General features: G+C 46.5%; 2 protein-coding genes and 1 long non-coding RNA gene across 21 annotated transcripts in view; 1 reads left to right on the top strand and 2 right to left on the bottom strand.

Moving 5' to 3' along the window:
- RBFOX2 (RNA binding fox-1 homolog 2) overlaps positions 1-363 on the bottom strand; it is a gene marked incomplete at its 5' end in the record, with an annotated part of 176,447 nt that extends 176,084 nt beyond the window's left edge. For all 17 annotated transcript variants that reach the window (XR_014224019.1, XR_014224020.1, XR_014224021.1 and 14 more), the window contains one exon: positions 193-363. Coding sequence is in view for 14 of the 17 variants with exons in the window: in XM_082240257.1 (XP_082096383.1) it covers positions 193-363 (171 nt within the window). The remainder of the gene's footprint in view (positions 1-192) is intronic.
- Positions 364-1,524: 1,161 nt separating this feature from the next.
- Positions 1,525-13,667, top strand: LOC309541974. 2 transcript variants are annotated; one of them, XR_014224022.1, is made up of 4 exons: positions 1,525-1,577; positions 9,277-9,431; positions 9,583-9,666; positions 10,743-13,667. It is a non-coding gene; the product is annotated as an uncharacterized lncRNA (long non-coding RNA). The 2 variants fall into 2 exon arrangements; XR_014224023.1 differs by lacking the exon at positions 1,525-1,577 and adding an exon at positions 1,605-1,771.
- MYH9 (myosin heavy chain 9) overlaps positions 13,246-14,671 on the bottom strand; it is an 85,456-nt gene continuing 84,030 nt past the window's right edge. For both annotated transcript variants that reach the window (XM_082240242.1, XM_082240241.1), the window contains exon 41: positions 13,246-14,640. In XM_082240242.1, the coding sequence (XP_082096368.1) occupies positions 14,523-14,640 (118 nt within the window). In that variant the 3' untranslated portion in view covers positions 13,246-14,522. The remainder of the gene's footprint in view (positions 14,641-14,671) is intronic.

The following is a 14,671-nucleotide window of genomic DNA, read 5'->3' as shown; positions in this document are numbered from 1 at the left end:
CCCCAGACTCCTGTGGGAGCGAGGGACAGGATACCCTCCAGTCTCACGCGCAGAGAGACCCGTGCGCGCGCGCACAAACGCACCCGCGCCCGGGCGAGAGCGAGCGCGCCCCTCAAGGCCACAAGGGGGGGGGGGGGTAAGGCGGTCGTCCAGGGTGGCGCCACCGCCGCCTCCTCCTCCTTCCCTGCTAACCTGCATGCCTCCTCCGTCCGCCTCCGCCTCGGTCCGCAGCCTCTTACTGAGGCCGCTGTCGGCTCCGTCGCCTCCGGGCATGGGCTGCTCCAGTTCGGGTTCCCGCTTGATCCCTCGCGGGGCTGGGACGCCGGGCACGAGCTGCTGGTGCTGGGCGCCGCCGTCCGCCATCCGAGCCGGACCCCCGGCCGCCCAAGCGGGAAGCGCAGCCGTCCTCGCCCCCTCGAAAGAGCCCGGCAGCAGCAGCTGGAGCTGGAGCGGCGCTGCTGAAGGCCCAGCCAGCCCGGTCCGGCCAGGACCAGCGGGAGACGAGGAGTAGGTGAAGGGGGCGCGCGGGACCGGCGCCTCTCCGGAGCCCGCGAGCGGGAGACCGAGGCTATGCCCAAAGAGCGCGGCGACGGCGCCGACTCGGGCCCGCCGGGCAGCGCCGAACAGAACCGAGAGAGAAGGCGGCGCACCGACGCGCGAAGCGGTGCTGGCGGCAGACGCAGCAGCAAGAGCCGTCTCCGCCGGAGACGTAGAGTGGGGAGAGAGGAGAAAGGAGAGGCCGAAGCCCCTCGGTAATTTTCGGAAACGCCGTATGGGAGCGAGGACGCGACTCGGAGCGACCCCCTCCCCTTTCCTCCTCTCTCCCCCGCTCGGCAATCTTCGGGAATGGGATGAGGTGGGCGGGGCCACGGCTTTAAGAAAGGGCGGGGCCTGGGAGAGGTCCTGGAGGGCTCGGACGTTTGAAGGCCTCTTGCCTGGGCGGGAGAAGGGAGGGCTTTGCTTGAGGAAGTCGGTTTTCCCTCAGACCCGGAGGGAAGGGAGGAAAGGGGCCCCCCAGTAATAAACGCCAGGCGAGGCTCGGCTTTCGGGTGGCCCCCAGGTGCTGAAGTGCCCGAGCTCGTTTCCTCTGCTCACTGAAACAACCGTTTGTGGATTTATTCCCAGCTGCTTGACAAGGAGCCCCGCGCTAGGAAATTTTGTTAAACGAGCTGCCTCGTTTAGAAAGGCGGCCTTCCTTCTTTCCAGGCCCGCTGCTGCTGCTGCTGCCGCCCCTGTTGAGGTTGGCGGCGGGGCTCTGTTTGAAAGAGAGGCTCTGTGTTTATTTCATCAGGGATGAGGCCCGGGAGACGAAATAAATTACGCGCGACCCCAATGTAACGAAACCATAAAGCGAAGCCCTCAGGATAAACACAAACAAACAGCGACTGAAAGGCAAAGCAAACCGTCGCCCACTAAAAAGAAAGAAAGAAGAAAGCACTTAAAACGCCTGTGAAAATAAGTCAGCTTTAACATGGCGCTTAAATATCAGCTCCTGTGGTTGTTCCACAAAATATCAGCTGTGTTTGTTCCACAAATTGGGTGCCATCATGGAGAAAACACTCCTGCAGCACCATGGAGTAAGTGTCCCCTAACTGGAGTGTGGATACAGGAGTGAGGAGCCCCAGGCCCACCCCTGTCTATCCAGACCTTGGTAAGACTCTCCAGGCCACGTTGCTCACTGACTCTTGCTTTGTACCATCCTTGTTGGTTTTGCCTAGCTGAAATTGGCCTTTGCACGAGTGTGTGTCGAAACTTAGCCCAGTGTACAAAGGTAAGATTTACTTTCATTGCTCCAGCCGCTTCTGCCTCTGGCCCTGCCCAACGCTGGGATATGCCCCTACTCCTGGTTCAGAGGTGATGGGAATTGTAGTCCAAAAACAGTTGGGAGACCCAAGTTTGGAAATTCCTGCCCTAGGGAATGTGGCCCTCAGACTGAAAAAAGTCCCCCCCACCCTGCAGTGAAGCTGCCTCCACAGATACTAAGGCACAGGCAAGCTGATATAGGAAAAGATGCTCCTTTGGGTATTTATTTAGATATAACAGTAGGTGCTTCCACATATTTTCTAAAAGGAGGCAGGGTTCCACTGCTGAAGTTTTAATCCTAAACCCAGGTTTGTACAGACTAAGGCTGCAGTGCTTCCTAAACACTCTTAAACAAGGAACTCAGTGGGATTTACTTACAAGCAGACATGATTAGGGTTGCACTTTGCATATGCCCAAAGACACTCCCACTATTATTTATTTACAACTCCTCCCACCCTTGTTTGCACTCCAACATTGGGAGCTAAGCCCAGGGGAAGAGAATTCCACATGCACATAAAGAGCAAAAGGGAAGTGTGCACCATGTTCAAAAATTGAGATCTGCTTGTGGTGAACCATGGTTGATAGAGGCCCTTGGGGAAATATTTGCCATTAGTTTCCCATTCTGGCATTGTTGTAATAGCAGCACAGAGTGGATGATGGATGGCAAGCAACGGGCTTCTCATTCCAGGACTACCTGTAGCCCTTTTCCTAAACAGCTTAGCTGTGCTGCCCCTCTAGCCATGCTGTCATATGCTGTGAAAGCGGAGCCTAATTCTCTCACCTTTGTCTCTTCTTACCTTCTCTCATTGCTTCTGCCTTTGTCCCACTTCTCCTTTGCATCAGATTCCTGGACAGAGCTGACAAACACTGCTTGCTCTTGAGATCTTTCAGTTGCCCTCACCTTGTCCAGATCTTGTCTCCAAGTTCATGTCCCTGGGTGCTTCTGATCCTACAGCGACGGGGCTAGAACTATGGGCACAAGCTGCATGTGACTTGGATCTTATGCAACAGCAGAATAACACCTGTGCAAAAATTGCAGTAAAAGCATCGTCTGGGGGGGGGGAGCAAGTTTGAAACATGCTGCTTTTAAGTCTATGCCATTTGTCTTATCATTAATAGGTGAAAGTATAATTCTTACAGACAGATGCAACCTTGAAGAAAAACATGCTATATTACTTTTGCTGGATATATTTTTTTTCAAAGGAAATATTTTGGTATTTTTAAAATGCAGAAATTCAATAACATCTATGCCAGGTACAGTTACAAAAGCACAATTCACAGTCACTGTTGTAAGATCTCCATTTTCCTGTCCCAAAGGTGTAATGGCAAATATAACTGTCAAAGAGCCTCCTTAACCTGGTGATTCCAGATGATTAATTTGTAGTAAACAAGAAAATGGCCTGTTTTCAAATGGCTTAATTTTCCCCCAGTATATATTTTTTTCTTTTTTGTTGAAGTTCAGATTTTATGCAGGGTTTGATGAGCAACCACAATGACATTTGTCTACTTCCTGAGTGGTTAGAGTCAGTTTGCAACCCCATGAGATGCATGAGTAATACAACTTGCCATATACAGCTTTGCTTGAAATTACATATCTTTGGCAATCACATTTAGCTTTGGCAGAATTTTTCTGTGTTCCTCATTATGCCATCAGGCTTTGATGCCTGTACTCCCTGAGGCAGGAAATGTGTTGGCTGTGACCTTTTTCATTCAAACTGCCCATTCCACATATTTAATTATCAGTTGTAGTTTTGTGTGAAATATTAGGCAGACTGTTTGTCTTACAATGTGAATTTTTGAAGGTGTGAGTACTCAGAAGTGGCACCCAATTTACAGAGACTTTGGCCAGAGTACTTCAAAGTAAAAGACAGCAGCACTAGACTGGTTTTTCAAGAAAAATATTTTTTTATTTTTTTAAAAAAACCACTATATACCACTTGATTGTAGAAAAAAACTAAAAGCTGTTTATTTAAATCAAAGTTGATATTTTTTTCTGTAGGAACCCAGGGTCTTGTTTTCCTTTTTCCATGTAAACATAGGGTCGAACAACATGTGATATGAACGCTTTCTTTAAAAAGACCACTTAATCTAGCCACTTTCATTTTGAAGAAAAAAGCAGCCTTGTGGCTCTGATCCAGAATGTGCTCTCAATCTAGATTGGGGCTTGTTCCAATTTACTGCTTGAAATCACCCACACAAAATTATTTGCACCACAAGGTGATCTTTTCTGCAGATTGCATGTTCAGTAGTAAACAGCAGTCATTGAAGACGCAATTTTCAGCAAAATTTTAAAAATTGGGTTTTAATGGCTATTGTGTAATACATTTTGTCAGTAGTATTCTAATTGCAGTGTATTTGATGGGGAAATTATTCTGTCTGGTCAGGTAGATGTTCGCTTAACTGTCTCTGGGAGACCTTAACTGACAGCTGAGGATGGGTTGGAGATAGAACTCTCATTATACCAAAGAAGGATAGAAAGTATCCATATTTTGATTGGTCACCACGACCAGATTTAGAATTTTCAGTTAGATTGTGTGATTGGTTGGGGCTTGACTAAAGTCAGAAAAAGTGAATATTTGATGGAACTAGTCAGTCACGGTCAGTCCATGTTGTTTGGAGAGTGTCTGTTTGTTGTTGGTAGGTGTTTTGGGTAGAAAGACAGTAAAAGGATGTAAGACAGTAAGAGGAAGAAGACTGAGGAAGAAGGAAGAAGACCTGAGATGAAGGCATAGTGGTTTGGTGACTAAAGACTTTTTGGGGTAGTGAAATCACTTGGTTTAGGCTTAAAATGATGAGAGAAGAACCTGCCCACAACACCTAAGGAGTGCTTGGCTCTGATTTCTGGTAGGAGAGCCAGAGGAAGAATCCAGGATTGTACAAATGGTTAAACAGAGGAAGTGACCTGGCGGCAAGTCAGTATGTCAAGTCCAAAGTTCAAAGACCAGGGGTCAAGCCACACAACCAAAGTCCAGAGTCCAGCAGTCAGGATACAGTGCAGAGTCAAGCCCAAAGCACAGCCCTGTAGAGGTCGAGGAGCATCCCAGCCAAGGTCCACTAATATGGGCAGTTGAGCAGACCCAGCGCCTCAGCTCTGCTTCCCTTTTGCATTTTGCCTGCTGATTGCAGCATCTGGGCTTGATAAGGAATGTGATCCTCACCTGCCCCAAGCCTAATCCAGATGAGAAATCACACACCTCATCCCAGAGCTAGGGAACCACACTTGACCAGCTAGGGAGGTGGGCTGGGGCCGTTGCCTGGCCTCAGCCTCCTGGAGCACCCCTTCTGCTGCTCTCTACGCCTCAGATGCTGCAGCTGACATTTTAGTTTGTCCCAAAAACACCAGTGAGTAACCAAGTCTGGTCCAAATATGGAAAACAACATTGTCTCAGGCCCACTTCTGTTTCCCATTCCATTGCTTCAACCAGCTCACTAGGTGTTTGCTGTCATGGTATGCCTTCTCCCTTCTTCACTGTGTCCCCTCTCTACTCCTTCCTTGCAAAATGTTTGCGCCTCTTCCATAGACACCATTTTTATAAGCACATCATGTTCATGTGTGTGTGTAATCATTGGCACTGCTGTGGGACTCCAGCTCTTCTCCTTCGGGAGGGGATTTCCACATGGAGGCCCTCTAACCCCTGGGCTGTCAACCTAGCTGTTTATCTGAATGATCTTCATTCCTTACCTTTTGGCTGTGGGTCTGCCAAAAATCTCTGTTTGATCTGTCAGGGGTATTTGAAACCTCTAAGAAGAACCTGGAAGCTTGTCCCTACAAGAGTCATTTGCTGCCATCCCAATCTCTGAGCCATGAAGTGAAAGTGTGTGTGTGTGTGTGTGTGTGTGTGTGTGTAAGTAAGTAAGTAAGAGAGAGAGAGAGAGAGTATAGTTATACAAGTCCATTCTTAGATACACGAATCTGAGTTTTAATTTACAAAAAAATAAAAATATCAGTTCCTTTACTACCTGCAATTTCAACAGAGAACCTAGCTAAAAGTTCAGTTCCATTTCTTTGCTGTAGTTTAAGATTAATTTTAGTTCAGAGGCTTTCAGACTGTGGACTGCCAGTGGTCTACGGGTTTCATTCAGGTGGTTTATGGCATATATGTAAAAATATAATTAGAAGTCATAAAGCATCTAACACAGTGCATTACACTTGTTTACTACAACAGGCAGGAGGACAGTCTGTACATATTAGGTGATGGATTCCCCCCCCCCATTTGTTGCTGCAGGGTTGTTGTTTTTCTAAATCCAATCCCATTCATTGGTATTTTGTTATTTTATAGTGTATTTATGACCACATACCCAGTGTTGTTTTGAAATTCGAAGAAACAGACAAAGCCAGTGGTTATAAGCAGTGCAGTTTTGAAAGGTTCCCGCTGGCATCTTGCTTCATAATGGCATCTAACTGTATCCAAATATCGAAAACCTACTCCTTGATATCAGGAACCATCATGCAAAATTTGGTTGAAATATCTTAAGATCCAGATGCATAGCAAACAAAAAACTTTTCAAAATACATACAATTTCTTTTTTATTAATGTTCATTGCTTTGGGAGTATTTAGACTGAAAAGTATTATATCAATAAATCAAAGTAACTTCAAATCTATTTCCTTATCAGTAAGCATATATACCATGCAGATACACTTCTGATGTGTGTACAAATTGTGACAAACCTGGGCTCTTTCATGTTTTACTACTACTACTATGGTAAAGATTATTAGCAAGATAAATACATCTTAAGCATTCTCAGATGCTGTATGAATGGCCTCAAGCCTCAAACGCTATGTCTTTGAAGCTGTTCTTTACCTAGCAGTAACCCCATTTTATGGCTACCCCAACATGAGCAACACCTGGTTCTCTTTCATACCATTTCTGGTTCCCCTCTCCGCACCCCCTAAAAAGACTTGTTAGTTGTGGTGCCCAAGAGCTCTACTTTTCTTTCTCAAAGGATGAATAACGCAAACACTTAACTTTTCAGACATCGCAGTACCAAGTTAGGAATCCCTTCCCAGCTATTAAAATATGAGCCAAAGACTCTTCGTGGTTCCTTAGTGAGTCAGGCAACGTTTTCTTTGAGGACTTTCATGTTGCATTGCTCCCAAGTGCCAGACTTCGTTTATATGGTCCTGAATGACTGCTTGGAACATTTTTGTTTCTCTTGGCAATTTTCCTCATGACAGAATATGATATTCCTCTTTCTATGTTTGTAACCAGCCTAGGGAAATTTTAATGGGGCTCGGTAATAAAGATTTAGATTGGGACACCCTCCATCAGCCCAGCCAGCATGGAAAGTAATCAAAAATGAAGGGAGTGTTGTTGTTTAGTCGTGCCCGACTCTTCGTGACCCCATGGACCAGAGCACGCCAGGCATTCCTGTCTTCCACTGCCTCCAGCAGTTTGGTCAAACTCATGTTGGTAGCTTTGAGAACACTGTCCCACCATCTCATCCTCTGTCATCACCTTCTCCTTGTGCCCTCAATCTTTCCCAACATCAGGGTCTTTTCCAGGGAGTCTTCTCTTCTCATGAGGTGGCCAAAGTATTGGAGCCTCAGCTTCAGGATCTGTCCTTCCAGTGAGCACTCAGGGCTGATTTCCTTCAGAATGGATAGGTTTGATCTTCTTGCAGTCCATGGGACTCTCAAGAGTCTCCTCCAGCACCATGATTCAAAAGCATCAATTCTTCGGCAATTAGCCTTCTTTATGATGGGAGTAGTCCAAATAAATAGGCAGGGCACATTGGCTACTTCTGCATTTCTCCTATTTGTCCGCTGTTAGTATGTGATCTGTTCCCCAACTATTATCAATAAAAGGTGCATGAGGAATGGTTGAGGAATTGGGTATGTTTAAGCTGGTAAAGAGAAGACTGAGAGGAGATATAATAGGCATCTTCAAAAATCTAAAAGGCTGTCACATGGAAGCTTGTTTTCTCCTGCTCTGGAGGCCAGGATCCAAACCAATGGATTCAAGGTAAAAGAAAGGTGATTCCAATTACACATCAGAAGGAATAACTTTCTGACAGTAAGAGCTCTTCAACGATAGAACAGACTCCCACACTAAGTGGTGGGTTCTCCTTCCTTGGAGGTTTTTAAGCAGAGGTTGGATGGCCATCTGTCACATATGATCTAGTTGAGTCCTGTATTGCAGAGCATTGGACTAGATGACTCTCAGGGTTCCTTCCAATTCTACAGTTCTAGGATTCCAAGCAGGAGCTCAACCCAACTGCCCATTCGCTGTCGGCTGCCAAATACTAAAAATATTCAGAGGCAGGACAAACTGGAGGGTGTTATAGACAAGGCAGAGAGGGATAAATCTTACAATGTTATCTCAGACCCCAAACTCACAAGATGGATGTAGAACCTTTGGAGATTAAAAGGCAAAAGTAAGCTGGTCTTCCATAGACATATGAAGGCAGCCCTGTTTTGGAAAGCTTTTAATGTCTGATGTTTTGTTTTGTTCCTTTATAGTTTGTTGGAAGCTGCCCATAGTGGCTGGGGTAAAAATAAATTTTCATCATCTTGATAGACACACCTGAGAGCCTCTAATGCCAACATCTGTGCTCTTAGGTGCAGCTCTAAGATACTGCCCAGCTGAAGGCTCCTGATTATATAATTAACATAGAAGAAGTGTTTGGATTTGATATCTCACTTTAACACTACCCTGAGGAGTCTTAAAGTGGCTCACAATCTCCTTTCCCTTCCTCCCCCCACAACAAACATTCTGTGAGGTGAGTGAGGCTGAGAGACTTCAGAGAACTGTGACTAGCCCAGGGTCACCCAGCAGCTGCATGTGGAGGAGCGGGGAAGCGAACCCTGTTCACTAGATTATGAGTCCACCGCTCTTAACCACTACACCACACTGGCTCTCAGGAGGACTGAGAACTTACAAGTTTTTACTTATAAAGTCAAATAAATCCACAAATAAATGCAGAGATGTGGATGTGCCAGGGTGCAGAGATGGGGATCTCCTAGGGTTTTAGGTGCTGACACAGGTTCAGTTTCCTTGGAATGAAGGACAGTGGAGACCGTGGTGTCTTCAGGAGGCATGGTTTGATTTGCATAAGTACAACCTGAGCTGAGCATCCACGTCCCAACAGATCTTGCTTCTCCATTAAGTCCTTCTTTTATTCTGTTGCAGTGCCAGAGGAAGGGGGGGCGGGGAGGCGGAGGTAAGAGATTGGGGGCGGGGACACATGATTAAGCCAACAATGCTTTGCGGCAGCCGTATCAGCGTTTCAACGAGCCAGTTGGATATCGGGGACTCTGACGTTGTGTACTGGGGGACCCCAAGCTGGAAGAAAATCCTTGCTCCCCAGAGAGACGTCGGCTCGGACAGCCCCGAGCTTCAACTACGAAGCCTACGAGAGCGACTCCGACTGTAGCTTCCTTGGGGCAGAGACCTGCCTGCATGGCTGATGCCACACATTCTCGCTCCTCCTCCCAGCGCAACTGAAAGAGCTTCCCCTTCTTCCTCCGTAGTTTTCCAAAATTGGATCGGAGAGCTTGCTGACTTCCCACGAAGCTGGAGAAAGTGATAATTTTTGGGACTCCCCTAAGGAGGCAGGTGGTGGACAGAGTGAGACCACGTTGTCTAGACCCCGAGACCGCGTCTGGATTTACTCAGTCCTGACTGGGTAGGTGGCAGCGGCCTAAGCGGTGATTGGCAGAAGGGGAGGGGGGCATATCAACCGCAGAATAGAACTGTTGTTTCAGTTATAGGTGCCTTGAGTTTTAATGTTTGGTTGTGTTTTTTAATTCCTCGTCTTTTGCATCTTTCCCTTGCAGGTTCCAAATCTGTCCCCATTCAGCTCCCTCAGCAGCCTGTCCTCTGTGTCCTCCCTTGATTTGCTTTGGGACTCACTGAATGAGGTACGTAGCAGAGCAGGAGGGAACTCCTGCTGAGCTGCACAAGGGCAACCCTGAGGCTGGAGAGGGACCCATTCAGAGTCATGGGTCACAGTTATTTGTGCTCATGCATTTCTACTCAGATACAAGCCTGTGCCCCAAGTTTTGATTTCCTGGAAAGGCTTTTGTGCAAATTGCTCATCTTTTGCATCTTTTCCTCACAGGTGCAAAAATTACCCCGTCCAGCTCCATCAGCTCCCTGAGTTCCCTGTCCTCCCTGGATTTGTTTTGGGACTCATTGAATGAGGTAGGTAGCAGACAGAACAGAAGGGAAGCCCTGCTGAGCTGCACAAGGGCAACCCTGAGGCTGGGGAAGAGGAGGAGGAGAAGCCAGCTGGCCAGCCAGGCCACCTTCTGGACCGGTTGTGAGCAAGGGGGCAGACAGGCATGGGGCTGCTAAGGGCAGGCTGTGCTTGCTGGTTCATGGACCAGCCCCCCATGGCGCCAGGGCTGTAGGGCTTTCCTGGCTAGCGACTCAATGTGGGCAGGAGAGTCTGGCTTCTGAGTTCCTGTCTCATTCTGGGCTGCTCTCTTTCTTCTTTCTCCCCACCACCACTGCCACCACCTCTGGGGTCCTGTCTCTGCCAGAAGTCAGCCTCTGAATCCTTTGAAAAAGTGGCTGTCTCATTTTGGGCTGCTCTCTTTCTCCTCTCTCCCCACTACCACTGTGACCACCTCTGGGCTGGTTCCTCCATCCTGTCCGGGCCAACAGTCATCCTCTGAGGATGAAATATCCCATGACAAAGTGACAGAGGAGGAGGGAAGCCCAGGCATGGAAGCCAGAGTGGCCAAAAGAGATCCAAACAGAAGAGTGCAATTGGGAGCAGAGGATCTGTGCAAACCTTTCCCTTTCTTTTTTCCACTTAGAAAACTGGCTGTGAGGCTGTGAAGATAAAGATCCTATGGGTAGAAAAGCAGCTAGAGACCTTGCTTTTGAGCAGAAAGAGGTGTGTGTGTGTGTGTGTTAATGGAAGCAGTTCCCCGCTCCCCCATGTAAACTCTAGAGAGGTGGATTCATTGGCACATTTGATGTCTGACAGGAATTGCCTACAATTAGGACACATTACAAGTTGAAAACAGTTCTGTTGCTTCAGCAGCAGCACCAGTGGAAGTGAAATTGACTACTTTCTGACCAAGGATAGCAAAACTCCAGCACTATTCCCCATCTTCAATGAAGCCTGCCACAGTGAGACTATTTTGTTTGAAGGGAATGCCTACAGTACTTTCTATAGCACTTTCTGCAGATTAATCACTGAATGGCTTAAGAGTTGAGGAAACAGTGATGAGCAAGAATATTGGAACCCCATTCATTTGTCTGTGACATATCAAGTTAGAAACCAGATACCCTTGGTCTTACCTTTTCTAGGAAGGGGAATGGGAAGAACAGTGGACTGGTCCCCAGGGTGAATTTCTGGCCTATAACTTCCATCACACCAAGCCAGCACAGCTGATGGTCAGAGATAATGGGTGCTGCATCTAAAGAGACACAGGCTGCCCATCACTGTATTGTTCTTCCCATGAGTCTCTGGTCAGGAAAACCATGCGGTTAATGGTTGAATATTAGGACTGCTGGCTTTTCAGTCCCAGCTGGGCAGGCTCCTACTCCCTCTGTTATGAGGGCTAAGAGGCAGCCACTATATGAGTTTTGGGAAAACTGCTTGAAAGCCTTGGAAGACAGCCCCACAACATGGAGTAGTTATCAGAATTATACATCTGCTCTGAGCATGCTCAGAACTACTCTCTTGAAAGCCAGACCTCATAAGCTTTTAGCATGTTCTGTTAAGTGGGGAAGAAATGAAGTTTCCTATTTTTAGGAGCTTTTTTTGTTCTGCTTAGCATTTGTTTTGTGACCTTGCTGGGGAGCAAGCTAGCAACAGTGGACACAGTATGAGTCTTTCTATTTTTTAATTAATCACTTTGTATTTATTTTTGAGAATTGGATTGAGGAGAAATGGGTGAGTTATGTATGCTGCAAGGATTTCCCTGCATTTACCCACAGAACACTGCAGCTTCTGCAGGGGAATGAGGGAGGGGGAGCATAGGTTGGTTTGAGGCATGTGCAGTCCCAGCTCATTTCCAGAAAAAGTGTGTGAATTTTCATCAGCACCAGTTCTGAAGTTGTTGCTAAGCTCCCTTTCACATAATAGCTGTAGCCACACAAGTGCTTACATTTTCAGCATACCTTCTATTCCCCTGCCTCAAGATTTTTACAGGAACTTAAGCAGTAAGCAGCACATTCCCTTCAAGGTTAACTGCTTTTGCTTGAATACTGCCTCAGATTCATCCTCAGCTAGGCTCATATAATCATACTAACCACATTAAAGTAGGTATCAAAGCTCTGATTCTTCATTGGTCTTCCTGCCACTTAATGACTCAATGTAGGCTACTCAGAAAAGCTGCCCAGTTAAAAGTAGATTATTATATTGTAGGCCCCTTTTTAGAGTATCAGTTGAACAAGCCATCCAATACTCGTAGTATATCGTCTATAAAATGATCCAGTTGGTACTTTAAAATGAAACTTAACCCAACACCTAGTGTTGGATGAAGGGTACTGAAGCTATTGAATGCAACTGACAACGAACAGAATCAGTTTTACCGAACTATCAGGCTGCAAGTTGATCTATGAAGCTACATCACTGGAATTTCAATTTCCCCTTTAGCCATCTGCTGGGGAAGTTTGAAGAACAGCACATTTTTACTGAAAGCTTGACATTCATCTCTTACAGCAGAGCTACATATTCACATTAATTACATGATACTTACTGTCTTACTGGAATTGTACCACTGTAAAATGCAGATAGGTTGCTGTATAATTAAATGCTTTCATATAAACTCCCTACACAAAGAAAACAGGCACAGTGGACTGACAAGCTAGCCTTCTACAGCAGGGGTTGGCAAGGCATTCCGGGCATGGGCTGGATCACTCTGTGGAGATCCTCCGTGGGCCGGGCCAGCACAGGGTGGCACCAGAAATTGCTTCTGCGCATGCCCAGATGCCCAAAATCGCACCTGTGCAAAAGTGATTTCTGGCGTCTGGTCATGCGCAGAAGCGATTTCCGGGGCTGTGGAAGAGAGTCCCCGCATCATGCTGGTTTAGTGCAGCACGCGGGGACTCGCCGATCAGGCGGCTCAGTTCGGGGGCAGCTTATGGGCCAGTTAAACGGCCTTCGTGGGCTGCTTCTGGTCTATGGGCCTTAGGTTGCCGACCCCTGTTCTACAGGTAGGGTATAAAAATTACTGAGTCATGCAGGAGATTTGGGATTTTTGTACCTTCATGAAAAGAAAAGTCTGAAGATAGCTAGTATAACCCTGCAGTTATTTCATCAAGTTCACTCATTCCCTGCTCTCCAACATAGCTCCATACCCAATAGACAGATCTCTGCTGATGACAGATGGTTTCAAAACAGTAATTTGGCACTGCAAAAAGTTTCTTATTAACAATATATATCCCCTACTTTTTGTGCTAGGTTCTCTAGTGCTAGACATTCAACAGGGCAGCCCCACAGCATTCAGGCACATGGTACATAAGCATACACAGAAGACTGCAGCACATGGACAATCTTTATTGTTAGAGGAGCACCGGCAATCCATTACTGACTGTAGTGGAGTCACCGCAGAGGCACATGCTAAGGCACTTATTGTATAAAAAAGTTTGCAGATTTATTTGTGACAGCAACCAGGACTGGAGGCTCTCACAGTGGAGAGCACTAACCATACAGTATAGGGTAATCTTATTTTAATTTGTCATTTGCTCATAAGTCTAAATGCAGCATATACAATATGGTTAAGTATACAGGTAAATCCAGCAACCAGTGTACAGTGTAGAAAAGTAAAGATTATCTATATAACCGCAATCCCCATAGAAAGGCAGTGATAAAGACCTTTATTTTTCTTAATTACTTATAAACGAGAGATACAAAGGCCTTCAATGTATAATCTGTGCAGATTAAAATGCTTTTTTCTTTTTTCTTTAATATACTCTTAGTCACTGTGCAGAATAACTAAACCCATCCCCGATTACAGAGCTGGATGCTTGGACATCACAATAAAGGACTTTGTTCACACTCCATTCAAAACCCACTAGATACTGTCTGTTACCATTAAATATATTTGGTCCCGAATAGATTCTCCAGCAAGCACACAGGAAAAAACTTTGCTGCTTCCTTGGTCTGCCACTAACACACCTCTGAGACACAACGCAACACGGACACCATTGCACTTCAGATCTGTCCAGACATTAGCAAAAAGAGGGCCAACTTAAAACTCTCTTCTAGGAAAAACTTCCTAGACTGTATGGTCTTTGAAAACATTTAGGAGTCATGTTGGGAACACATGTTTTTCCTGTTCAACATGACTCCCAAACTGGCTAGGTGAGTAGACCGAGGAGGTTGGAAATGTGAGGTCACTGAACATGATTGCCAAAAGCAAACAAAAGGAAGGGGACGGGACAAATTCCCTGCATCTATCACAAACTCGTTATTGGAAGAAAATAGTTGATTTACAGCAACGAAAAGGAGTCACCCCACCCCCACCCCTCAAACTATGTAAATTCCCCAGCAGCCATGGCAAGGACAATGAATGCTACAGGCCTCTGTAGCTCCCAGACTCTGATTGGGCTGCAGACTCTTTGGCATTCAATACAAAAGAGCTTGGAAGCTGGGAAGGACAACACTAATGTCATGGCTCCAGATATTCAAGGGAACGTTTCAATAGATGTGCTCCACTTCCCCCGGCAGGTTTTAGAAGGGTTTGCAGAAGTCCACTGGACAAAGGGAGGGTGGGTCACTTCATCATGTGTGACCCGGATCCACAAGGCAGCTCTATTCAGTAGCTTTGGCATCTCCAGCATCAGCCTTGCCATCCACTTCCTCATCAGATACTTCACCTGCACCCTTCCTGCCGATCCGGCGTGTCACTACAAATGGCATGTCTCCCCGCCTGTTGAAGAGAGTAAAAGTGTCATGCAGTG

This window comes from Podarcis vaucheri (genome assembly GCF_965113315.1).
Source record: "Podarcis vaucheri genome assembly, chromosome: 10".
Taxonomy (NCBI): domain Eukaryota; kingdom Metazoa; phylum Chordata; class Lepidosauria; order Squamata; family Lacertidae; genus Podarcis; species Podarcis vaucheri.
Note: the sequence above shows the minus strand (reverse complement) of the source record. Positions and strands in the feature narration are given on the sequence as shown.